At 41.2% G+C, this 26,062-nt stretch overlaps 1 protein-coding gene across 3 annotated transcripts in view; it reads right to left on the bottom strand.

Annotated features, from left to right (window-relative positions):
* Positions 1-26,062, bottom strand: part of LOC109043697 (nephrin) — a 407,037-nt gene that overhangs the window by 9,530 nt on the left and 371,445 nt on the right. For all 3 annotated transcript variants that reach the window (XM_072296973.1, XM_072296974.1, XM_072296975.1), the window contains exon 8: positions 437-567. In XM_072296973.1, the coding sequence (XP_072153074.1) occupies positions 437-567 (131 nt within the window). The remainder of the gene's footprint in view (positions 1-436; positions 568-26,062) is intronic.

A 26,062-nucleotide genomic window follows, 5' to 3' on the forward strand; every position in this document is an offset into this window, starting at 1 on the left:
AGAGATACGTGGTTTCGCACTTTGGTCATCGATATTAATCATATCATTTTTTTCTCTCTCTCTCTTTCTCTCTCTTTTTTTCACTTACCGTTTCATTCTGGCCGATTTTATTCGAATTTTTCGTTCAGAAGGCATACAAAAGGGAAGCTTATTTTACGAAGAACCCTCGCAAAGCTACGTTTTTTCAGCATTATTGCCTAGCTGCGATTCCTAAGATTTGATTTGAAATTTCCTGTCATTTTTATTGGGTTATTAAGTTTGTTAATCACTCATCTAAGTAATGGCAGCGATCTGCGAGTTTTCAGATTTTCGGCATTGAGGCCCTTTTTCTCATGGACAATTACACATTGAACAAAAAAAATAAATAAATAAAAGAAATAAGAATAACCTCCTACAAGAAATTCTCGGTGATAAGCGATGAGTAAGTTTCACTTACGTTGTGCTTCCATTGAACTCGATGAGCTGGCGGATCAGCTTGCACGGTACAGTCGAAATAGACGTCAGATCCTTCCCGAATCGTGTTAGGGTTTATAGAGGCACCAATCACCAATTTTGGCTCTGGTTTATCTGTAACAGAAAAAAATCAACACTTCATCAAAATGATGACACTTGGCATAGTTGGACCACATTTTGCAATTCGGAACTACAATTTCTGGTTCAATTTAGAAACAACGTATGTACCATTGAACTCCCTATGCACGTAAGTTTTTTTTTACAGATGAGCCAGAAATTATAGCTCCTAATTGCAAAATAAAGTCCAGTTGTAGAGGGAGCAACACGGGTGAAGAAAATTCCTCAAAGTATGAATATTCACTATCTCCACCTTGAAATTCTCTCACTCCTCAGCGATGTTAAAAATATGTAGTCCAGTTATTCTTGCATTTTCCGGGAAATATCAATATACGGGTTTCTCTACGGAAAAATTTTGCAATAAGCCACCAGCGCAACATAATAAAAATTTACCGGAATCAACTGACTGAAAAAAAGGCGAGCTAGGGGGCAGAATACGCCGCCAACGAACGGTTTTTTGCTTATAACTCAAAAACAATCCTACGGAAAAATGCCATTGACCTTTTATAATGAACTCATAATTTTCTATCAAAAACTTTATACATTTCTTAATTTGTGACCTCCGGTTTATGAGATACCACGGTGGTTCTCTGCAGCTGGGGAAGTTTAATGTTGATTAAAATCGCGCTTTTCCCACGAAATCTGAAATCATGTTAAAAACGGCGGGTCTGAGGAAAGAAGATTGTTCTTACTGAAATGAAAAGCATAACATTCTCGATAGAACGGACAGTGCGGTCGGTGCGAAATTCATAATAGCGCCTACAAGAGTACGGGAATACTTCACGCATTGCACCTAACACCAGTGCGGTCGCTGGCCTCGCTGGTCGGCGCGGAAAACATATTAGCGCCTACAAGACTGGGAGAATACTTCACGCATTGCGTCAAACACAGTGCGGTCGCTGCATGGCCGGCGTGAAATGCGCATGGACGAGTCTGCGAAAACTGTCCAATTCGACGTCCAAAAACTAAATATTCAACTTGATTATTTTGAATCTAGGGTTTGTTTTCCTTGTAAAGTATAGTTTCAAGCTTAAAAATTTAATATGGGTACCTTTTTTTATCAGCCATTTTCTCCCTCTTCTTTTCACACACAAAATATCCTACGCGGCGTGACGGTCATGACAGATTAAAACAAAAACGGCGGGTATAGTCAACAGCTAGAGCCAAGGCTAGCGTGATCGAACATTTTCTACACACCTGAAGAATAACTTTTCAGTTACCGAAAGTTACGTCATATTTTTTTGGAATCTTTGATTTCTTTTGGGACCTTCCCGATTTGACAAACCGATTCAAAAATACCGTATCATGGTTAACACTGCGGTGACTTGGCGGTTCTGCGCGGCTCGGCGACTTTCCCCATTTTGGGACGGAAGTTGCAACGGCGGAGATTTAGCCAAATATCGCCCCCTCCCCTGGGGAAGGATGAGTGGGAGGGGGAGGGAGCTGCGGGGGTGCGGGATTATGATATTGTCTGGCGTTATCTAAAAGCGGAACGCGGGCCCGGGCGACAATTGTGCCGGGCTGTCGATTCCTCATTATTCACGACATCCAGCCGCAGCCGTGGGGGGGAGGGAGGGGGGGGCGAAACCCCCTCCCCCTCCCCCGGGGTGCCCCCCCGAGACGAATAATCTCGGCTCTGTGTGGAACCCCGAATCAAGATCCATCCCTGATACGTCGCCACCGATACTGTCCTGCTCGGCAAGAACAACGTATGAACAATCGCATGTTGCCAAATTTTCGCAAGAGAAAAAGGTCAAGAATTTCCTGGATCAATAAGAATGTCGTCACCTACCGACCGAAGTATCACAAGCACCATGTGACGTTTCAAAATTTCCGCCGCCATTTTATTTTTACAGAGAAATTGTTCAACGAAGCTGTCCGAAAATTTCACAAAATTTTCTCTGTGCTATCGATAACATTCAGTGAAATTTTCAAACAGATTCAAACGACTATTTCTCTGTAAAAACTAAGAAAATTCCGATGGAAATTTTGAAATATAGCTTGGCTCTTGTGATACTTTGGCCGGAAGGTGACGATTTGGAGATAGGTGATATTAGTCAATATATTTTGAACAGCTGAATCCAAAGACGACTCGGAATATTTTCACAATCTTCCAGTTCAAAGAGATAAATCTTCTTGATCGAATAACTTTTGATACTCTTCAAGGAGCGTAAAAAGTGCGCTAGAAAAAATAATTCTCCTGGAATTCTGATGAGAAATAAAATAAAATCTGAAGTCAATTTTGGATCCAGCGGCTCAGAATGCACTACACATTACCGTCCGTCCCAGACCCAGGAAATAAGTGACCTCGTCTCCAGTGACGTGGCGTGAATAATCTATTATCGATATTCCTCCACTTGAAGCTATGATAAAGAATCGATTATTAAGGTGTTGTTTGCGAACACCCTGTCTATCGATCCTTTTCCATAGGTTTAAATGGCAGATCAATCGATATATCGACGGTGTAAGTCGGCGATCAAATAACTCGGTTTGAAGAAACTACTCAACGGCAATTCTTTAAAACTGCCGTGATTTTTCATCTCTGTGCGAAGAAAATTCTGCAAAAACTTCAAGGAATGATGTCAATTTGTTCTCATTTAAAACAATAACATAGAGGCGGAGATTTTGAGACACCGCAAACATGTTATGCGATTGCCGACTTACACCGTCGATATCTCAAAGCATGCCTAGCTCTTTCCCTCATAGAAATCGACCGTGCCGGAAAATAGGTGCGTGCAGGAAAAAAACAGAGATAATTTTGAGGGAGGGAAACATGAAAAAACCACAGCCACCTCAAAGCTCCCGACCCATAATAAAGATTAATAGAACACCGCAAGATCGACAGTTCGCTTTTGTGATCATACATTAAGTATGAGGTCATGGCGAAGCACCGACTTGACAGTTCGAGAAATCGGGGATAGGAGGGAGGGGGTAGCTCACCAGAGGAACAACCGCTCTCAGGCGTAGTGGTAAGTATCATCCCCACTTAATTACTTATTTACTCCCGCTTACCGGATGGGCGGGGGAGGAGGGGCGAGGGAAGAGGAGGCGAAGGAATTTGTGCTTTCATACTTCAATGAGAAAGCAAGCGATATTCCTAACCCCGCTACTTTCTTTCACCTCCCGTTGACACTGGACAGTGTTCGAAACTCACAGGCACCAACGCGCCAAATGCGCCTAAAAAATCGACCATGGCGTCTAAAAAATGAAGGCTCTGCGCCAACGTGGCCCCTAAGAATTGCTCCCTAAACACCTGAATTTTCATAGCAGGTGATTAATCGAAATTTTCAGCACTACAAGTGAAAGCTTTTCCTATTCTTCACGATTTTATCCTTTGTGCTTTTGTGTTCCTCAAGTTACAGCTACTTACTAGTTCTGTTACGAAAACATCCTGCATCTAACTTTTCACTAAATGCGCCGTAATATATAGGCAAAAAGTCAATTTGGCCCCTAAAAAATCTTCAATGGCGCCTAAAAATCGGGCTTGATCTGCCACATGGCTCATAAAACTCAAAGGTGAATTTCGAACATTGGAAGTAGCTCGCCAGAGGGACAACCGCTCTCAGGCGTAGTGGTAAGTATCATCCCCACTTAATTACTTATTTACTCCCGCTTACCGGATGGGCGGGGGGAGAAGGGGTGAGGGAAGAAGAGGCGAAGGAATTTGTGCTTTCATACTTCAATAGGAGAGCAAGCGATATTCCCAACCCCGCTACTTTCTTTCACCTCCCGTTGACACTGGAATGCGCGCTAACAATGATTTTTACCGTCCAAGTTAAGTCGTTGAAGCCTGGCGGATACGCACCGGATCGATGTTTAATAAGTGATGTAATCACGTTTCACAGCGTTTGAATTCACGACGGTATAATTTGCTTTTTCTTCCCCTCCCGCGACCCGCCCCTTTCCGCACGGAGCTGCTTTTTAAGCGGTCCGCTCAGCTCCCAGACGTTTTACGACGTTCGAGTTTCCTGCGAGGCAAGATGCGCGGCGACTCCATTACATGAATTGCGACCGTATCCTCCCTCATAACTTCCTGATGTAGTAAAATACGGGCGCCGTTAAGACTCGGAATTGTAGCGCCAGGATTACCGGAAACAACTCTCTCCGTTTAATGTCTCAAAAATGTGTCAAGACTTAAATGTTTCGTTTAGCATACTTGAATCGGTGAGTTCGAAAACACACCAACTCAGAAAAAAAAAATTGTAGACTGGGAATTATTAAGACTGGGGTAAATTGGACTGCATTTTGCAATTTGAAACTATAAAGTCCGGCTCTTCTGGAAAAACACTCTTGTGCATAGGGAGACGAATGGCACACACGTTGTTTTTAAACCGGGCTAGAATTTATAGTTCCGAATTGCAAAATGTAGTCCAATTAAGATTGGGAATTGTAGCGCCAGGATTACCGGAAACAACTCTCTCCGTTTAATGTCTCAAAAATGTGCTAAGACTTAAATGTTTCGTTTAGCATACTTGAATCGGTGAGTTCGGAAACACACCAACTCGGAAAAAAAAATTGTAGACTGGGAATTATTAAGACTGGGGTAAATTAAGACTGGGGATTGTAGCGCCAGGATTACCGGAAACAACTCTCTCCGTTTAATGTCTCAAAAATGTGCTAAGACTTAAATGTTTCGTTTAGCATACTTGAATCAGTGAGTTTTAAAACAGACCAACTCAGAAAAAAAATTGTTCAGGAAACACCTGAAACTGCGCAGCGGGTGAAGAAGTTAGTTTAAGAAAAACCTTTTTGGCGCCGAAGGACAAGTTGAAGGCGAACTGACTTGGCGTTAAAATTACCTCTTCCCGTCCAGTAAAAAGCTATTTATTATTATCACCGAGTCATTTCATGATGATACCACTATTCGACCACTTGGGAGCCCATATTGCCTACACTTAAAGTTGAAGGCGAACGGACTTGGCGTTATAATTACGTCTTCCCGTCCGGTAAAAAGCTATTTATTATTATTACCGATTTACCGAGTCATCTCACGATGATACCACTATTCGATCACTTGGGTGCCCATATTGCCTACACTTAAAGTTGAAGGCGAACTGACTTGGCGTTATAAATACGTCTTCTCGTCTGGTAAAAAGCTATTTAGTATTATTACCGAGTCATCTCACGATGATACCACTATATTCGACCACTTGGGAGCCCATACTGCCTACACTTAAAGTTGAAGGCGAACTGACTTGGCGTTATAAATACGTCTTCTCGCCTGGGAAAAAGCTGTTTTTCGTGTGTATGTGTAAACCGAGTAAGGGAGTATTTTCACGCTGATACCACTATTCGACCACTAGAGAGCCCATATTGCCTGCAATATAGGTTGAAGGCGAACTGACTTATTGACGTTAAAATTACCTCTTCCCGTCCGGTGAGAAGCTATTTATTATTATAAGCGAGTCATTTCACGATGATACCATTATTCGAGCCCCGGGGAGCTAGTGCTGTCTGCACCGAAATTGAATCAGTGAGTTTGAAAGCACACCAACTCGGGAAAAAAAATTGTTCAGGAAACACCTAAAACTGCGCAGCGGGCGAAGAAGTTAGTTTAAGAAAAACCTTTTTGGTGCCAAAAGGACAAGTACTCAGAGACTTTGTAAAGCACCAAGTTGAAATCAATACACCATGTTTGATGACAGAGAATTAAGCGTTAATATTTCCGAGTTGGTGTGTTTTCGTTCTCACCGACTTTCAGATACTGATTTTTCATGGTCTGCCCTGAAAAATGTATACTTTTCGACCTGAATAACGCATGAATATTTATATAACTTGTTGGTACAAGGTATACTGAACCGAAAACAGAAAACCGCAAAATCGGATGGTCACCCGTTTCCCTTGAAATGGCCAAAAATTGGTATTTCCAATAAAATACTTCGATTTTTCACTTTTCCCGTCGCTGTTTCGAGCACTTCCGATTGCAATTTCGAAATTTCCTTTTGCGTGCAGATGCTTTTATCCATAAGTGTTACTAAACCGTAAAAAAGTGAAAATCGAAAAAAACCCGAGTTGGTGTGTTTTCGAACTCGCGGATTCACTTATCCGCGATGCAGTTACCAAATATCGTACCTTGATAACGGACTTTAAAAATTCCAATCACATTTCTCTTCCTTGAAATAGACCAACTGGACGTATTTCTGCAAAACGGAACTATAGACAAGTGGGAAAGATGAGCTGTGCTCTAGAAATCTGCAGAAACAATGTAAAAGAGGCCGTGATTCCCTTTGGAGCAATGGAAAAGCGGGATTTCACATTCTACCAAACGGAACTAAGCGCCAACTGTATGCGGCTCTCATGAGCTGTGGGCATGTGACAAAAGCGTTAGAGACGCACACGCCCCTGACGTCACTGGCTCTATATATTAGGCAACGAAATTAGGAAACGTATGATGCAGTTAGGTTGTTTCTAGATAAAGTCGTCTAAACAAAACCGCGGTCAATCCGATTATGTTCGACATAATTTAGCTCCGTTCGTGCCAATTTTCGTACAACACTCCTCCATCCTGCGATACAATATTCATCTCAATTTTGGCTTTCCCACCACTCGGGCCCTTCATCCAGTAGACGATTACGAATTTCAAAAACATCCCTCGTCTGAAAAACGAGCGGACGGTTTTTTTTCTTGAAAGATACGCGTAGTAAAAGACAACAGAGGAATTTCGAACGTAAAAAAACATAGAATTGAATAAAGGGCGGGGCGTATCGCTGGAACACCCTTCCCTCCCGTTGATTGTCACTTAGCAGCCAACAAAAGAGTCGTAACTCAATTTCCGCGATTACACGGGTGACAGGGCTCCACTGGAGGGTAGATACGTCTTTTTGTGAGTGACGTAGGAGTAGGAGGAGATCGTAATCCAGGCTCATCATCGGAATACGGCTGTTCCCTTCGAGGCCGGATTAAGCGCGTCAAATCGTCATGTCAGGATCGCAATTAGTTAAAAGGACAAAAACGTCGCGTCGTCGCCGGCTCCGGCTACACAAAGATCCGGCGGACTACTTGGAGCGAGTTCCGAGAAAAAAAAGTGCGACGGGGAGGCGAGTTCGGGAACAATGTGTTTCATTAGGAAGAATAATTATTTTTTCCCCGAAAAATAGGATGAAAAAAAAAATAATAATGATGAACAACTCGAGTTGGAGAAGAGGAGGCGCCGACGGTCCATTAATGAGGGAGGAATGGAGGGCCAACTGAAAATACGAGTGTGAGAACACGAGAGGTCTCTCGTTCCGAGGATAGGCGCAGTGTGTCACGAAAACGAAAAGCCGCAGATCAACCAACAGCCTCCAAAATGGGTCTGCTGTACGTTACATAGACTTTGAGGAAAAAGAAGAGGAGGAAGAAGCTTGAAACTAAGATGAGAATGTGGACCAAGAGAAGAAAAATTTTAAAACTAAGAAGAAAATGAGGAACAAGAAGAAGAAAAATTTTAAAACCAAGGAGAGAATGAGGAACTAGAAGGAGAAGAGGAGAATGATGAGGAAGCCGAGGAAAAAGACTTTCACTTTTTTCTCATTCTTACATTCATCTCACACTTCTTTCTCTTCTTCAGTTTCGTCTCTCTCGCCTCCTTGTTCCTCTCTTTTTCCTTGTTCTTACTTTTAACTTCTTCATCTTTGTCTTCTTCTCCTCCTTCTCCCTCCTTTCCATCATCATCTTCTTCCCCGTAATCGTCATTTTCTTCTTAGTCATCGTCATCGTCATCTGAATTAAATCGTCATCCTCGTCATTATCTCATTCATCACTGCCATCATGATTGTCGTCATCATCGTCATCGTCATCGTCATCGTCATCGTCATCGTCATCGTCATCCTCGCACTCATCATCTTCATCATTATTGTCGTGGTCACCGCCATCCTCGTCGTTATCGTACTGGTCATTGGCATCGTCGTCATCATCATCATCATTATTGTTAGCATCATCCCATTCTCCTCTTCCTCCTCCTACTTCCCACCTTCTTTTTTGATTTCTAATTCGTCCTCACGTAAAAAAGGTCAGGAATCTTAAGCTATATCGCACGTGGCATACGTGTCTTTCTAAAACCCTCATTGCAATTGAGGATCTGGAAGAACAGGGTCTTTAACTACTGTCAGACAAGGGTTAAACAGACGGTTGTTCAATGTTGCCGAATGGCATTCCCTCAAAACTAGTCAAAACGGCGCGAGGAGGGGCGGCACCCCTGGCGAGGGCGAGACGCATGACGGAATACTCGAAGGGTCGCTAATCGAAGCAACGAGCCCGCGATAAATTCGGAGCCAAGCGTTATATCCGCTTTGATTGCTCCCGATAAAATTAAAACTTGTCAATTATTATCTCCGAGCGACTGTTTAGGAATCGAAAGGGGCGGAGATAGGCGAAGGCCCGGCGGAGGGGGTGGGGGGGGGGGTGGGGGGGGGGGGCGACGATCCATTGACACACGCGAGGCTTCGTCCTCTCTGCGAAATATGTTTAATTAATTCGCACAGAAGACCCCGATCCGGGCGGCTCAGGATATTAGCATTTTCCGACTCAAAGGCTTCTTTTGTGCCCCGCCCCCTGCCCCCCTTCGCTGTACGGAAAATAAATAAAAGGCCGCCCGAACCCGAATCCGATGCCCCGATCTCCCTTGCTCAGGAACAACGCCGCATGAGCATTCGCACTTTGCCGAATTTCATCTGAGTAAGTACGGATTTTCCGGAGAACTTGTCACGTAAATCAATGGATCGTACTCGATAAGGGCTCGATGTATCGTTCGGTTCAAAACAATCGATCATAACCTCACACAAAAATTGTAGGATTTTGTCGGGAAACTGAAAATGAGAAAATTCTCAACAATTTCACTGTTCATTGCCATTAGATTGCTCAAGAAGAATCTCAAAGATTAAAAGATCTATCACCAAAAACCTGTTTCCTCAGATTTCTCAGTTTGCTTCTGAGGCTATATTTACATCCAGCCAGAGCCAATCGATATCGACACAATCTCACCTGTTTGATGTATCGAATACGATCCATAATTGAGACTATGCATGCGCATATTGTATTGGTTCATCTGAGAGTGTTTGAAGAGCTGATTCCGTTGTTTTTAGTAATTTTCTTCTGATATGGGAAATAGTAAAAAAATAGATTTGAAAAAGGAAAAAACGCACCGCCTAGTGACGGAATTCTGGCGGCCTCTCTCCAAAAATTTTTAAATTAATGAACCAAGGGTATCCTCGTGTTCAATTCAGTAAGTAGTTTCCACTTGAAAACGAAATTTCTTAAATTTCAGACATCTGCAGATTCTGCATTACAGGGGTATATATTTCAAATATTCCTAACATTGATAGGATACTGTTCATGACAATAACACTGTGAAAATACCTTTTTAGGTCATTTTCAAAATTGCTTACGACAGGATTGAAAATATTTTAAAATTATTTTTACAAACATCTCTTTAAAAATGCAATTTTTTAAAAAATAATTTAACAATTACAATAGTTAAATGGTAGAAGCCGAAACATCATCGAGTAAAATGAAGGGGAAAAAAAACCTTGGGTCCTATTGCCAAAATGTGAGTAGAACGGACTCTTCTAAACACCCGTCGATAGTCTCAAAAATCATAGAAATCGGCTCAGTAGAACAGGCGAGGGAACTGTGATAAAAAATGAAAATTTAGGGGATCAAAGAGTTCATAGTAGTATATTGGTACTCAATAATTGAATCTAATATTCTTACTCTAAATATACATATGAAACACCTTTTTACTAAATTTTAAGGAAATATTATACCCGAAACAGTTAACGATATTTTTGGGCACATTTATCGATTTAACACGCACTCCGCTCTCTTGAAAAAATATTTCATAGGGGCACTTTGGCAACATTTGAACGTCCATACAATGTTCCTCCTTAGCGTGGCTGCGATGCTCCGTGAGTCCGTTCGGCGGGTCCTTTCATCAGGATTTAATTAAAACGTGTCGCCCCGGTCCATATAATTACCTATTTACAACCTTTACTTTCGCGCAATTGTCATGGCTGCACCCGACAGCGATTCACTGTTTGTCCTTTTTAGATGCTCCATGTGAACGCGTAACACCTTACTTATGTGCTTAAAACTTCAAGGATTTTCCCTAAGTTTTACACCGTGAAAATAGTTTCTCTCCCTGTACCAGAAATTCTTTTTCAATCCCTCAATCATAGAATTTTTACCCGCAGGGAATCTAGTCTAGGGGTCGTGTGAAGTCGCCATTTTCTTTGTTCGCATACGGCCGTATAAGAGCAGTGGCGCGGCGTGGCGTGCATTCGGATACATCGATTGATCTGCTATTTAAACCTATGGAGAAGGATCGATAAACAGAGTGTTCGCAACAAACACCATAATAATCGAATCCTTAGCATACCTCTAAATGGGGAAATATCGATTTTCCATCATTCACGCCTCGCCACTGTTCCATACGCTGCATGACGTTTCCGCACCATACTTTCCCGATTGTCACTTTGGAGCTGTTTTGGGGTTAAATAATATTAATTTTGGGAGTGCGATGTTGGCAAGACATCGCATAATTTCCAGGCTGTCTTGAAAAACATGCTTGCCACGAAGCGAGAAATTCCGGACCTTCTTCCGGAATTTCCGAACTTTATCAGCACTTCCGGAGCGCCTCTGAAAAAAGTCAGCGCTATTTCTGGACTTTCCGGGTTTTCCGGATCAGAAGACAAATTGAAAAATGTCCATACTCTTTCTGAACAAGTATCCTGCTGTGCTAATGAGGAAAAACGTCGTATGACCCTTCAAGCATTGCCAAATTCCCTGTGATAAAACACGAATTTCCTGGTAAACTTATGAATATTTTCCTTCCAATTTTTCAGATAATCTTGTTCACAATTTCAACTGAAGTTCCTGAAAATTTCTAAGACGAATGTTCATAACGTTCCGCAAACAAAAACATCTTATCGAAGGAAATTTGGCAACTCTCGAATGTTCATACGGCGTTCTACCTTAGGAAGTCCGCAATGTTTCCCGAAAGGCAACTCTGGTTTGGAGGAACAGGAAGGCGAAAAATCCCGATACGAGGTCTCACGTTTGGCCCGGCCCAGCAGCGGCGCCTGGGCAGTTTTCCGCAAACCGCAACCACCGATTAGTCACCGAAACCGCAGCGCCATGCTATACAATTCTACTCGAATCTCGTATTTTTCTTCGGACGATTCCGGATTTTATCGCACGATCGGGCAACATTCCCAGCGCAGTCGGTCGGAACCTGAAACGGGGAGACCCAAAACGAGGTCGCTCAAAGTCTGTCCATCTACGTTGAATACTTATCTACGGATATAGAGACTCCGTAATTAGTGTAGCCAATTTAGCGGTTCTGTATCGGACCAGAACGACTGTGTCTGTGCCGTTAGGGTCAGTACGCCAGTTTAAGGCTTTTCACGGACCTATTAAGGGTTGCTCATGAATGACGCCGCATGTAAAGATGCAATTAAAGGGCCTGGAGGACAAAGTGCGTAGGTGAAGTTTTTTCTACTTAGATTCAAGAAATGCGTTCATAAAGTTTTAAAATCAAACGGAGCCTCACGGTGAAAGAAAGTTCAAAATCACTTCTATGGTAGTTGAAAATTGGATTTTAGCAGTGCATTTGTCACAGAATATGTTTGATGACAAGTTTTCGTTGAAGTCATTAATGTATCAATTTGGTCAAGAACAGCACTTGTGAGCCGTGTCCTCCAAGGCCCTTAATGGGTCACTATACCATGAAAAAATTGGACCACGTTAAGCAGAAAGGAACCAAGCCACATCATCTATTGCCAAATTAAAATGGGCGATTCAATTGTTTACACAGAAACGGTGGTGCGGATTTTTGTGCGAATCTCAGTGGATTTTCTGCAACGAAGCAAATTCTCCACAATTTTCGAAGGAGTCCGCACAAACGGTCTCTTGTAAAAAATTAAACTGTCCAGTGAAATTTGGCAATGGCTGATGTGGCTTGGTTCCTTTTTGCTAGACGCGGTCCAACTGTGACTTGCAAATACGTTTTCCTCACGGTAAATGACAGATACAACGCGATGCGCACATTTATAACGCAAAGAAAAAAAAATCAGAGATCAAGAACTATTCTGCTGAAGCCACCCATGTATCCAGGTATCTATTACTTCCTTGATGCTTACGATTTTGAGGATTCCAAATTTTAGATTGCATGATGGTCTCGCGGTGAAGTTTTCAAGTTTTACACCCACGTTTAATTTCAGAACTCACGTAAATCAAATTTAAATTAATTAATTACCGATGCAGAGTGCCTTTCGGGCTTAACGTCCAAGCACAATGTTTTGACAAGCATGTTAATATGAAACGTATACAGAAACGAAGAACTGTTTTGTTTACATGAGATCCACGGGGTAGAAACCATACGGGTCACCCCAGAGTCTGACGTCAGAGTTATACTGTAAAGCCAATCAGGAGCGTTTCATCTCGTACTCCAACTTTAAACCGCTTTCTTTAATTGAGGGGAGCTTTCCGGAACTTTTTCGAGCTTGGAAAGGCGGAACGTTACTTAGAAACATCAAAAACTTTACAAGGAAAGTGCTCTGAATTAAGGAATTTCAGGATCATGCAACTTCCCCACTGCGCGACCCTGACGGGTGCCTTTGAAACGAACCAGTGGCGTGGCGTGCTTTGCGATATATCGATTGTTATGCCATTTAAACGTATGGGAAAGGATCGATAAACAGGGTGTTCGCAGCAAACGCCTTAATAATCGATTCTTTACCATAGGATTAAATAGCATAACAATCGATACATCGCAATTCACGCCACGCCACTGAAACGAACGTAAGCTGCATTCCGTGCAGAGAGGGTATCGAGAGGAAATGTTTAGGTGTACCGAGAATCCATTTGACAAGACGAAATTTAATTTCATGCTTGGTAAGAAGCGAATTAGTTTGCTTATACAATAGGAGTGCAGAGCCAAGACCATAGCGTGTTTCACAGGGGCATTTAGTGGGTGAAATCAAGGGATGATGGGGTGAGGAGGGGAGGGTGTCACTCGTCTTCCGCGATGTTCCTTTCGCTTGCTCATGAAAAGAGGCTTACTTACGGGAATGTCACCAAGAGCAGAGAGCTAGCCGGCATCTAAAGTATTTTATTTTTTTTTACTGGTTGTACAGATAATGATTCGACCATGTACCTACTACTCTTCTAGCCTCCACTACCTCCTTCTTCTACTTTCTAAAAATATGACTTTAAATCGGGAGGAGTAAAGATACTCGCGTATTGGAAACTTATTGAGTCCATCAATTTAAATGTAGGTTAAACAATCGATACCTATCGGAACAGGCTCCTTCACCCAACATCAATCGTTCATAATGAATTTAAATAGCGGAAAGTGTGGTTGTCGATCGGCAAAAGTTACAACTGAATAGAATTAGAGAGAAGAGGTGCCGATTTGCAAGTGGGACAACAGCGAAGCATTTCAGTTTCAATACACGTGCCTGGTGATCACGCAGGCGCTGTGATGCGACTATTCGCACTCCATGGATGTGCGTGTTGCATCCCAGACGTGATGAAGGCGCTTCATCAGTCGAGATTAAACCTGTATCATTCAATACGAAGTCGCGAAGTGTTAATAGTTGTTCAAGGGTCAAATAGACGTTAACTCGACCGCCGGCTCTTGATTGCTCAAATTTTGAACAGCTTTTTCTTCCTTTAGAAATGCTTTTTGAACTTTAGAAATGAACTTTTTGTTATGTTTTTCCCCCGAAATTTTATGTATTTAAGCATGTTGTAGTTCAAATATTTTGTTATTGAAAAATACGGAAGATAAACTTTACTACAACGTTCCAAAAATCCTTTGACTTTGCCCAATTGGAACACAGTATCGACGACTGAAAAAAAAACTCCAACATTAAAGAAGATGGAAGGGGGGGGGGTGTTCAAAAATCGGGAGCATCAGAAGATCCGGAGCAAATTACTCGCTCAATAAATGTGCAAATATAATTTAAGAATATTTTCCCCGTAACTCCTAAGCCAAACCGACGAGAAAGCAGCTCGAACAGAAAATAGTGTAGTAAAACGCTTTGCTCGATTAATTACATCTATTAAATTTTATGGGTTTTAAAAACAAAACCAAACAGACATTATGGACTCTCGATTTCTACTCGGGTATTGGCAAGTTCAGCTCTTTTAAAACTTTCCCTAAGTTGCCGTCTTTCGTTAGTAAAGCTAACTTTCCGGCACTGATGTTTCAAAGAGCTTTCCTCGATGCACGGACCAAGAAAAACATTGACTGCGGGGCACCGCTCGAAAAATAAGTGTTTAAGCAATAACAGTGCAAAGAATTGTACGGAATCGTTTACAACATGAAAACTTTGTGTAATTACAAGCCTCTCTCCTCTCGGTGATGAAAAAAGAAAGAAGTTTTAATCTTACGACAGTTTCCGGAAACGTTGCCCGCCTGTACAAATGGAAGTATTTCTGCCAAACGGAGCTATGTGCATTAAGGCATGAGCCCTGAGACCCATAAGAATATATGCATAACAGGGCTCATGTCATAATGCACACAGTTCCGTTTGATAGAAATACGTCCAAATTGGACTCGCGCGCTCTAGAAAAGGTCTCTGTCTTACATTATTTATATTTTTTCATCGAAGGACCTAAATTTTACCTTTGACAGTAAGTTAGGTGCACGGACTTAACTAGGTGTCGTAAAACTTCTCCGTGATTTTATTTATGTATATTTTTAATCATTTAGGAGCTGCGAAGTTGCCCTATGACTTTTGAACATACATCAATAATTTGCGGCTTCGTTTAGAATGATACAAGTTTAAACTGCGCTGATGAAGCGCCTTCATCTCGTCTAGGCTGCAACACGTACATCCGTGGAGTACGAATAGTTGTATCAAAGCGCCTGCGTACCAAGCACGTGCATGTACATAAATAAATGGCACCGGCTTCCCTTTAATTTGATCATATCAGACACTTTTCTTTTAGTCTGATTCAAATTTTTGGACCTTCTGACATTCATTTTCTCTCTTTTTAGTGTGTATCAAGCACTTCTTAACATCCTGTTATTTACAATACTTGAGCTAATTCGTATACCTGTACCGCCTGTACCTGTTTCGCTAACCTGTACTAACAGCTGAAATTTTTGAAATTTTTTCTAACACACTTAGGGAGATTTAGACGTAGCATCAGCTGGCAACACTAGGATTTCTACACATGATATGACCTTAGACGTACATGTTGCTGCACAGATATCATAACTTTAGACTTAGCAGCTTCCGTCGAAACGGGGACATTTTCTTAACGTCATAATCCATTACCAACTCAAAAAATTAGACAAATGAATTGGTTATGCTCGTATATCAGAATTCTTACGGTGATTTCTACAAAACACAACACTGCAACCCAAAGTAATGAATCTATTCATTAAAAAAATATAATAATGCGAAAAACACTTATCATGGATGGAACGGTGAATATTTACGGAATACAACTGATTGACCTTGAAAGAAAATTAAATGCTCTGGGGAATTATGAATAGTTGTATACACAAATAGGCTCAGTTTGTTTCGTTTGGTTTCCCTTTTCTTGCCGGTTGAAGATGCAGCTGTGATATTGCGAAAGTCTCGGGGGTTTTTTGCGTTTTTATTTTTGCGGCCTTGGCCCCATTTTAAACTGATTTTCTGTTTTTGTTTCGAGCCAATTAAGTTGTTGTCGTTTTTTTTTTTTTTTTTTTTTTTTTTTTTTTTTTTAATACACCATTTGCAAAGGCATGTCTCACGATCAAGGCTTGCAAAGGAGGTCCACAGTATTGGAATCCTAATGTTGCCAAATTTCTGATGAAAAAGTAGATAATTTCCTAGAAATCTTGTAGAGTTTATTCTTTTAAATTTGTCTAAAGAATTTCATTTCCAGTTTTTTCCAATATGTCAGAGAATATAATTCATGACCTTCTTCAAAAATACATGTCTTATCGAGATAAATGTAGCAGCATTCAAATAATGGCACTGCATGCTACGCAAGCTCTTCTTTAAATACTCGAATGTCGTCAAAGTTCTCGTGATGAAGGAATTTCCCAGGAACAGTATTGATATTTGACTTTTCATAAAATTTTAATCACAACTCATCTGGAAATCTCGAAAGAATATTTTCACAATCGTCCTTTAAAATAAATGTGTAGTTGAATAAAATTCAGAAGCTTTTGAATGTTCATACAGCATGCTACCTACGAATGCCTTACGATAATTCACGCGTCAACTTTCATAAGATAAAAAATGCTTTACCTGGAAATCCTGAATTTGTTTCCTTGCATTTTTTGAAAAACCTCATTCGTGATCAATCCTATTACGTTCAGAAATATCACGGCAAAATTTGAATGACATTTCTTGGGGGAAAAAATTTGCCCGAGAATGGACCACTAGATAAAGTACGAATTTCAGCATTCTGATACATGTTTCAGAACCAAAATTTCACGTAAAACACGATGCTTACAACGAAAATTACCAAAATTAACTCCTTACGAAGATATTTAATGATTCTTGATGCGCGAATTCAAACCACCCGCTCATGAAAACTCAATGCTCTACGTGATTCACATCGCGCGCTAAACGTTACCATGACAGTCTCTACGATATACAAATCTGGCAACTATCAATCTTGACGCTTTGGCTCAGCTATAGCAAATTGCTTATAGTTTGAACAACACATGGTGGGACATGAACTCTGCTTGACTGAGAATGCTGAAACCGTTGTAGTGCGCGATTTGATTCACGTAGAGCTTTGAGTTTCTTGTGAGCGGGCAGTTCAAATTCCTCGTAACCAATGTGAAATAAAAACGTTACTATCTTCATTAGGAGTTGGTTTAAGTAATTTTCGTTGTGCGAATTGTGTTCTACGTGTAATTCTGGCTAGGAAACATGTATCAGAATGCTTAAATTCGTACCTTGTCTAGTGGTCCATTTTGACAAAATTTGAAGACTCTCGCAATGTTCTATTTCACACGGCAGAATAATGCCATTAATAGGGACGGAAGGGAAGGAGAAGTCAAATTCGGGCCGTTCCCACCCGAGCCGGCAACGGTAAATCCCTCAAAGTTAATTCCATCTCTCGTCGTAAAATTGTTCTTTTATATTTATCGTCGCTTTTGTTCTGGATACCGCCTCCGCTTTTGTCTTGTCTCCTTTTGCTTACCTCCCCCTCCCCCTACCTCTTCCTCCCCACCCTCGTCCTTGCCCTCGCGTAAACGCGTCTTCGGAAATTTTAATACTTCTCGCTCGCTCGAGGACAAAATAAACGCTATAAAATCGATCCCAGCATTATTCGCCTAATCGTTTCACCATTTGCCATGTTTTGCGTCTTACGACGGAGCCTTACGACCTGGATCATTCTATTTCCGAAATCCGCGTTCATCCTTCTTTTCACGATCACACTTTAAGGAGCAATACTAAACTTTCTGAATGAATATTTTTCTGCATTGTCCCGTTAATGAAACACCAGATAGAGTAAGCGTTGAGGTTCCATGAAACACGTCCTTTCATAAAATTTTTTAATGAAACACGCTGAAACTGGCCGAAATCAATTTATGAGTAAGTCGGCCAATACGTAACCCTTAATAGGAGTAAGACAATGTTGCCAAGTTGCTAAGTTGCTGGATCCAGAAATTTGGCAACACCGAATTTCCTCCATTTAAACCTATGCTAAATAAACCGATTTTGGTCGGAGCACCTGGCCTCTCCAAGAATCGATACATATCCAGGTTTAAATGGAGAAAAGACAATGTTGCGAGGTTTGCTAAGTCGCTGGATTCAGCAATTTGGCAACATCAGATTTCCTTCATTTAAACCTATGCTAAATAAATCGACTCATGTCGGAGCACATGGCCCCACAAAAATCGATACATTTTCATAGGTTTAAATGGAGCAAATACAATATTGCCAAGTTGCTGGATCCGCCAATGGTTAGCAGAGGGTCTGTTCTCGTCTTCGGGAGCAGGCAATGATCATCAATGGTTAGCAAAAACCCCTTCTACATAAAGGCACCGACGTTTTACTTTGAGTGTCTCCATGGGAAATGCCAGTGTCCAACCTCTTTCAATGAAAGCACTCCAGATTTAAACGGAGGAACACTGCCGTGCTGAGGAAAAACGCCGTATAAACTTTCAGGTGTTGCCAAATTTCCTCTAATAAAACACGAATTTCTTGGTAAACTTATGAATATTTTCCTTCCAACTTTTCAGGTAATTTTGCTCGCGATTTCACCTAAAGCTCCTTGAAAATTTCAAGGAAAAAGATTCATATCCCCCCTCAAAAATAAACATTTTATTGAAGGAAATTTGGCAACTCTCGAATGTTCATACGGCGTTTTTCCTTAGCACGGCAGAACAGCAGCATCGCCAACTTCCGTGGGAATCATCTCCGAGCCGCGCTCTGTCGTCGCGAAATGGAAGGAGCTGCCCCTTGAGAGAGGATAAAAATTAAATCGACAGTTCCTAAATGAAAAGCTATTATTCTGTTGGCCGGTCGTCGGTATCGAAGAGCAAGTCGCAGTTTTCCCATTCATACCGCTTTGTCCTCCTCCCGCCCTCCGATCTTTTCGAGTTCCGTTATATTTTCTGCTTTTAACGCGACTCATTGATCTCCATCCTGGGGATATCCCCCCCCCCCTTCTCCATCACATCCGGTAGAACCAGCTTTTCTGTGGTCTGAATTTCGTCACCTTATTTCGTTGCCCTTTACGCGGCTTATGGATGTCACTAACGAGAATAAATATTACACAAATTGAAAGTTTTTCATAATCTTTGATCGCAACTCATCCCCGAATCCCTGTATCCGTTCATTCTCTCATTCCGTTTTTTTAACCGTGCCACTATTTACCCGGTCCATTTCAGTATTCATAACCTTTGCAATTGGCGAAAATGTAATCTTTTCCCCTCTTTCTGACATTATGGAGGCCTAAAATACGGGAACCAATCAGAAATTGATTCGTATCGTCTGTTCTCTCAGTATAAAAGGACTCTAGTTGTATTCAAATCTTAAATTTCCCTAACGCAGGTGACCGTCAAAATCCCTCGAGCGCAATTCCCTCAACGTCTCCTCATTCAACGGAGAAACTCCCAGACTGTGTACAGACATTCCTTTCATCATTACTAAAATTTCGATAGCGAAACATGCTGAAAGTTCAAAAATTCCAAAATTGCAAATTACCAAAACTTCGCCGACAAAGCCTGAGAATATTCTCGTCAAATTGTTTGACTTTCTATCGTTTGACTGAGCTTACGAAACTTCCCTCATTAAATCTGCCAAAATACTAAGGACGCCCAGCGACTTTTAACAACCGGAGGATTCACCGGATAAAAAAATTCTCTTGGGTCTATAGAGTCCAGACTCTATAACATTGACAAGAAAAAAGACTCTTGATTCTATTCGATTTTTCCTTGAATCGAAGAGACGAGCCCCTTGATTTAGGCGGATTTGCTTCTAATTCAAGCAAAAAGTCCGATTGAGTCAAGAGTATTTTCTTGTCAATGTTTTGAAGAGTTTGGACTCCAGATCCAAGCGACCTTTTTTCCAGTGTTCCGCATTTTTACGAGGTCTTTTCATTTATGGTTCATCCAAATGTCACCCTTGCAACCGCGCGCAAAGAAGTGCATATCGAGCATACTGCAGCGGATAATACGGTATGAATAATCGCCTCACATCTTTCCAATAAAAACGACGCGATGCTTCTGGCTCCCCCCCCCCCCCCCCCTCCACCGCCGCCGCGGTGTTGAAAACGGGTTTCCGCCGGGCCAACTTCTTAATACAATTACTCTAACTTACTTTTTTCTCTACCCCCATCCCCCCCTCCCCCCACTTATTGTTTTCTCCGTGTCCTGACCCTATATCTCTACCGCCTCCTGTCTCTGTGGAGGAGAGATAGGGCACCCGACCCCCGTGTCCCACTGCAACGGGTCCCAGCGAAAGATTCCTGTTTGTTTTGGTAACTTTTGAGAAAGCTCCGCTACGTGCCGTCTTCCGCGCCCCCCCCCCCCCCCCCGCCACGGCTTGGATAACTAATACCTCCGATAACTCAGCACAGCGCCTTCCAAGCTTCTTCCAATTTCGCCTCGCTTCGTTTCGCCGCGAGCGTCCCTTTCGATTTCCGCCATCGGGTTCTTGCACCCGAGAGAAAAATGTTACGTTCTCGATGGAGCTCGGAAAATCCGGTTTGTCGCAACAGTTCGTTCGGCTCCTGCAGTTCGACGTAGAATCGAATCGCTTCTCTGCGGGCTGATTGTTGACATTTTACGATAAAGCGATAGACAAAGAAGACATGGGGAGTGTGCTGCAAGGCTATAATGCAGAACGCTGTGTGAGCCATCAAACGTTGCCAAATTTTCATCGGAAAACAACGAATTTCCAGGAAAGTTTGTGAACAATTTTCCTCCGATTTTTCGGGGGATTAAGTTCGAAACTCGATCGAAAAAGTCATAATTTGACCTCCAAAAAGATATTTTCTGAGAGGAAATTTGGCAATATTCGAATTCTGGAACGGCTTTTTTTTAAGCACGACAGTATGGAGCAATCATATTGGTTGAAATGGGTGTGGTTCGTATGGACTGAGGGAGTGAATGGATTACATTTTACAATAAGGAACCACTATTCTTGACCCATTTTAGAAACAACATACATGCCATTGGTTTCCATATGCAGATATGTGCTTTTGTGGTAGATCAAGAATTAAAAATTGTAATTCAAATGATGGACTAACTACGGAGTCTCTCGTGAGTTGTCGTTAGTTAGTCTATTACTTCTCCATATCCCACTCGTCTTCATTGTCTATAGCTTTGTCGATCAATTTCAACAATCAGCCCGTTGGAAGCATTTTATTTCCGAAATTCACGTTGTGTAAACCTTTCTCTATACGTAATATTTTGAAGGGAGAACATGTGCCGTTTATTTCTAGTAATATAGACCTTGTCTGGAGGCGTATATTATTAATGTACATGAAAAACAAACCCACAACTTTTGAATTCGTTTTCTCCAAAGGTAATTTTTATGCTATGGACGTACTCGTACCTATTTCCTTAATTATGACCCACCTTGGGGGAGGTAAAGGGTCCCATGTAAATTTTCGTGCCATCACACGGCTGAGTAAAATCCACCGAATTTTCCGCGTTATCCCTGACTTTTTAAGAACTTTTCGCCCTGAGATAGGATCTTCTGTAAAGATCGTTTCCGGCGATTGCAAGATTTCCTTCTCGATATTTTTTTCGTGTCAGCTCAAAGAGGGGGATACCCTAGGGTGCGTCAAAAAAAATGAAAGTCTGAAATGTTCCGCTCCCCAGGCGGCAATCGATGACGTTTGGTAAAAAAACATGTTTGCCAAAATTTGGGCCAATTTCAACCATTTTAAATGGTGCCAAAGGTCAATTTTGTGATGAAATTATGATATTTTGGTTTAGACCTCGATTTCGTACAAAAAACTCGATTTTACGCTGAAATCGTGCGTTTACGAGAAAAATGCCAAAGAACTCGACTTATAGAAGATGAAATTTTACACTAGGGGGATGTCTTTGTAACCGATAAAAATCAAATTGAACTAGAAAAACTCAACTCGGTATTTATTTTTTTGGTCCTCAGAATTTCCGAGGTCTTACAAAGTAGAGGTTTAAAAGACTAATTTTTCACGAAAATGAGTCGAAAGAGGGTCTAAGTGAACTGTAGGCAAGTGTTGAGGATGCAAATGTCATCAGAACTTCCTCAGTTTCAAAAAAAGTTCCAACAATTTTGCACAATCCTCCAAAAAGTGTACGGCTCGAGAAGGAGGATCGTGCTATAATAGTAAGGGGAAAGTGCGGTTTGACCGGGAAAAATTGCGCAACAAACTTTCCCTATGTAATCGTCATCAGTAGGTCCCCCTGAACAACTTCCTAAAAGTTAAAAATGGCCCGACCCCGGAACAGTCCTCAAAAAAGTTAAAATTGAAAATGGCGGCCGTAATAAGAGGGTCCGGGAAATCGGTATTTTAAAATGCTCATTCTGTCTCATCATGTTAGGTATCAATTCCTATGTAATTTTGGTCGTAAATTTCATTAAGGAATTCCACAAGGTCCTCCGGCCAAAGAAGGCGCTCCAAATCAAAGATGGCGGCTAAATATGAAAGGCAGGAGGTTGCATTGTTTTAAATATTCACCGAAGGAACAAGGAATGTGAAGTGTCATTATTTTCATGTATTTATGGCCAAGAAACTTAAATTTGATGTTATAAACGTATTTAATAAAGGAAATTAAAGGAAACATACAACTACCGAGAGAGACGTAAGTTCAGAAGGGGCCTTGCGTAATTCATTTATGAAATCTACGACCAAAATTACATAGGAAATGATACCTAACATGATGAGACAGAATGAGCATTTTAAAATACCGATTTCCCGGACCCTCTTATTACGGCCGCCATTTTCAATTTTAACTTTTTTGAGGACTGTTCCGGGGTCGGGTCATTTTTAACTTTTAGGAAGTTGTTCAGGGGGACCTACTGATGACGATTACATAGGGAAAGTTTGTTACGCAATTTTTCCCGGTCAAACCGCACTTTCCCCTTACTATTATAGCACGATCCTCCTTCTCGAGCCGTACACTTTTTGGAGGATTGTGCAAAATTGTTGGAACTTTTTTTGAAACTGAGGAAGTTCTGATGACATTTGCATCCTCAACACTTGCCTACAGTTCACTTAGACCCTCTTTCGACTCATTTTCGTGAAAAATTAGTCTTTTAAACCTCTACTTTGTAAGACCTCGGAAATTCTGAGGACCAAAAAAATAAATACCGAGTTGAGTTTTTCTAGTTCAATTTGATTTTTATCGGTTACAAAGACGTCCCCCTAGTGTAAAATTTCATCCTCTATAAGTCGAGCTCTTTGGCATTTTTCTCGTAAACGCACGATTTCAGCGTAAAATCGAGTTTTTTGTACGAAATCGAGGTCTAAACCAAAATATCATAATTTCATCACAAAATTGACCTTTGGCACCATTTAAAATGGTTGAAATTGGCCCAAATTTTGGCAAACATGTTTTTTTACCAAACGTCATCGATTGCCGCCTGGGGAGCGGAACATTTCAGACTTTCATTTTTTTTGACGCACCCTAGGGATACCCGGTCCAAGCTAACGCCATTCCGGTGTGGTGCTGACCCAGTTTTTGTGTTGAGCGCTGAAGTGTTAATTAACTAGTGGATGGAGGTGCTGCGAGGGGGGAGGGGGAGATTATATGCATAGTCAGTGTCTTGGCGCGGAGAGGAAAAAGTTGGAAACCAAGGCGGGGATGGGGGTATAGTGTAGTTGAATTAAGATGGTAACGATTTCCGCTAATTAGATGATAGGATGTCCCGCGCGCCGTGAGCCGGGGATCAACGGAAAAACGCCGTATGGCCCTTCCGACGTCGACAACTTTCTTCGGATTCAACCGTGCTGCCGTGAAAGCGAAGAGAGCAGTTAGTGCAAAAATGAAGTTTTGAGAGAACGGGCTCAGAAGCGTCTGAGCGGAAAATTTTCTCGAAAGAAGCTGTTCTTTGTCAAATTGCCGCACTGATCATCCGAAAGACTCCAAGAAATCGTTTGGATGATTGAAAATCGACTGATTTTATTTTAATTACATAAAATGTGTATTTTTCATTTTCATGCCAGGCTATCGTTAGGCAAGACAGCCGTAAACGCTATATCCTGCATGATTTCGTGGTTGCGTCTTGGACACACAACATACACATTTTCAGGTAGAGGAAGATGGCATACTTGAAAGAACTGTTTTCATTGGCTCCTTTGAGAAATAATGTCACTTACGGCTGTTTTGTCTGAAATCACGTCATTTTTTGCGCACTTACGGTTTTCATGGCTCGTTTTCGAAAAATTAAGATTAATTTTGCTATTTCAGCTATTTCAGTGATCTCATCTACAGTTACTACTCATCTTAATGTTTTGTCATTCCAAACGCTCTGTTTGTATAAAATCAGAGACTACTCGAGATGAATCGGATACTGGACAAAAGAGAATGTATTTTTGAGACGAATTTTTCCCAAGTACAAATTTCGTGTACCGGAGAAGAGTTTTGTTAAGATGACACTAATAGTCCGTCGAGGATATTTTTAGTGACAAATTTGTCCGTAGGTTGACTCTGGCTTTCTCTGGAGCGAGAAGTTTGAAACTATTGATTCTGAAGTAAATCACGAACACTATTTCGCAATTCTAATGAGTTTTTTGAAAATGTGCTTAACTTGCTTGCGAAAAAGTTTGATGAGGAAACACAGCTTGTGATGTTTTTATTTTTGCCTCATTCTGTGATCCAGTTATTTCAGGGTTAAAGTAAAATTTCAAAGAATAATATTCACAGCACATATTTTGAAAAAAATATTTTATCCGGAGAAATTTGACAATATTCGAACGCTCATAGGTCGTTTATTCTTAAGAGGCGAATCGGCACTTGAGGCGTCGTTCATCCTGGGACGTCGAACACGACGACAGAATAATGAAACTTGGAGTGATTAAAAAGTTTGAAAAGTTGACAAGGGTGAAACTCCAGGTCGCCCAACTTTTTTTTCACTCATTTTTTTCCATATTTGCTTTTTGTTGTCGGTGCGATGGTGCTTAACTTCGGTGCGAATGTTGTGAGCGGAGTTTGCGAGGATAAAGCATCGTAAGAAAAAATCTTGAAACTTCGAGAGTACCCCTTCACAGGTACTGGCGCTAAAAAAATTGTTTATATTATGTGCGATTCCGGCTGGAAGTGCTTAAAAATGAACGGAAATCGCGTAAAATTTTATTTAAGGTTTTTCGCAAACCTTCTTCGAAAAAACTTGCGAGGCTTTATCGAGAACGAATCGGTGACAAAATTTTGTAACCTCGAAGAAAGCATATTTTTCTAAAGAGCAGATACTTAATTTTTTTAGAGGAGAGGAATGGCACATACAAGTTTTACAGGAAGTCAGCAGACATTCCGCCACTAAGATAGTGATTATAATGAAACTAAAAGGCATCTCGATTGGAGTTTTTCAGAAATTCCTCCAATACTTCATTTAAAAGGAATCTTTCGAAAGGCGATATCTCCGTTAATATTGGGCGTAAGAATTAGGCATTAAGGTGGATCTTATCATTGTTTTCTAGACGAGCTTAAGCCACCGAAACGCGATTTTATGACTAGTGCAACGGATTCCTAAAGACAAGATGTTTCATCGAATTTTGGCCAGGGATACTATCATCCCTTGCACTCAACATTATTCCATTTTCAGATTACTTTTTCCGCGTACATTGAAATGAGTTTTTTCAAGCATTTTTGCTCTTTTTGCAAGGCTTGCAAAACAGGTGCAACTACCTTGACTTAACGTGGCTTTGGCTCAAAGATTTAATTAGGCCAAGTTAGTCTGAACTTTGCCTTCATTTCACTCCCTCTTCCTTTTCTGCGCCAAGTTCAAAGCACCTCGTGCAAATAAAGTCAAACTCTTCTTTAATTATTACTTTTCTTAGCCACTTCATCACGGAAGAATAGACTTAAACTCTAAAGAATACCAACGCTCTCGCT

The sequence above is a fragment of the Bemisia tabaci genome, chromosome 2, assembly GCF_918797505.1.
Source record: "Bemisia tabaci chromosome 2, PGI_BMITA_v3".
NCBI classification, from domain to species: domain Eukaryota; kingdom Metazoa; phylum Arthropoda; class Insecta; order Hemiptera; family Aleyrodidae; genus Bemisia; species Bemisia tabaci.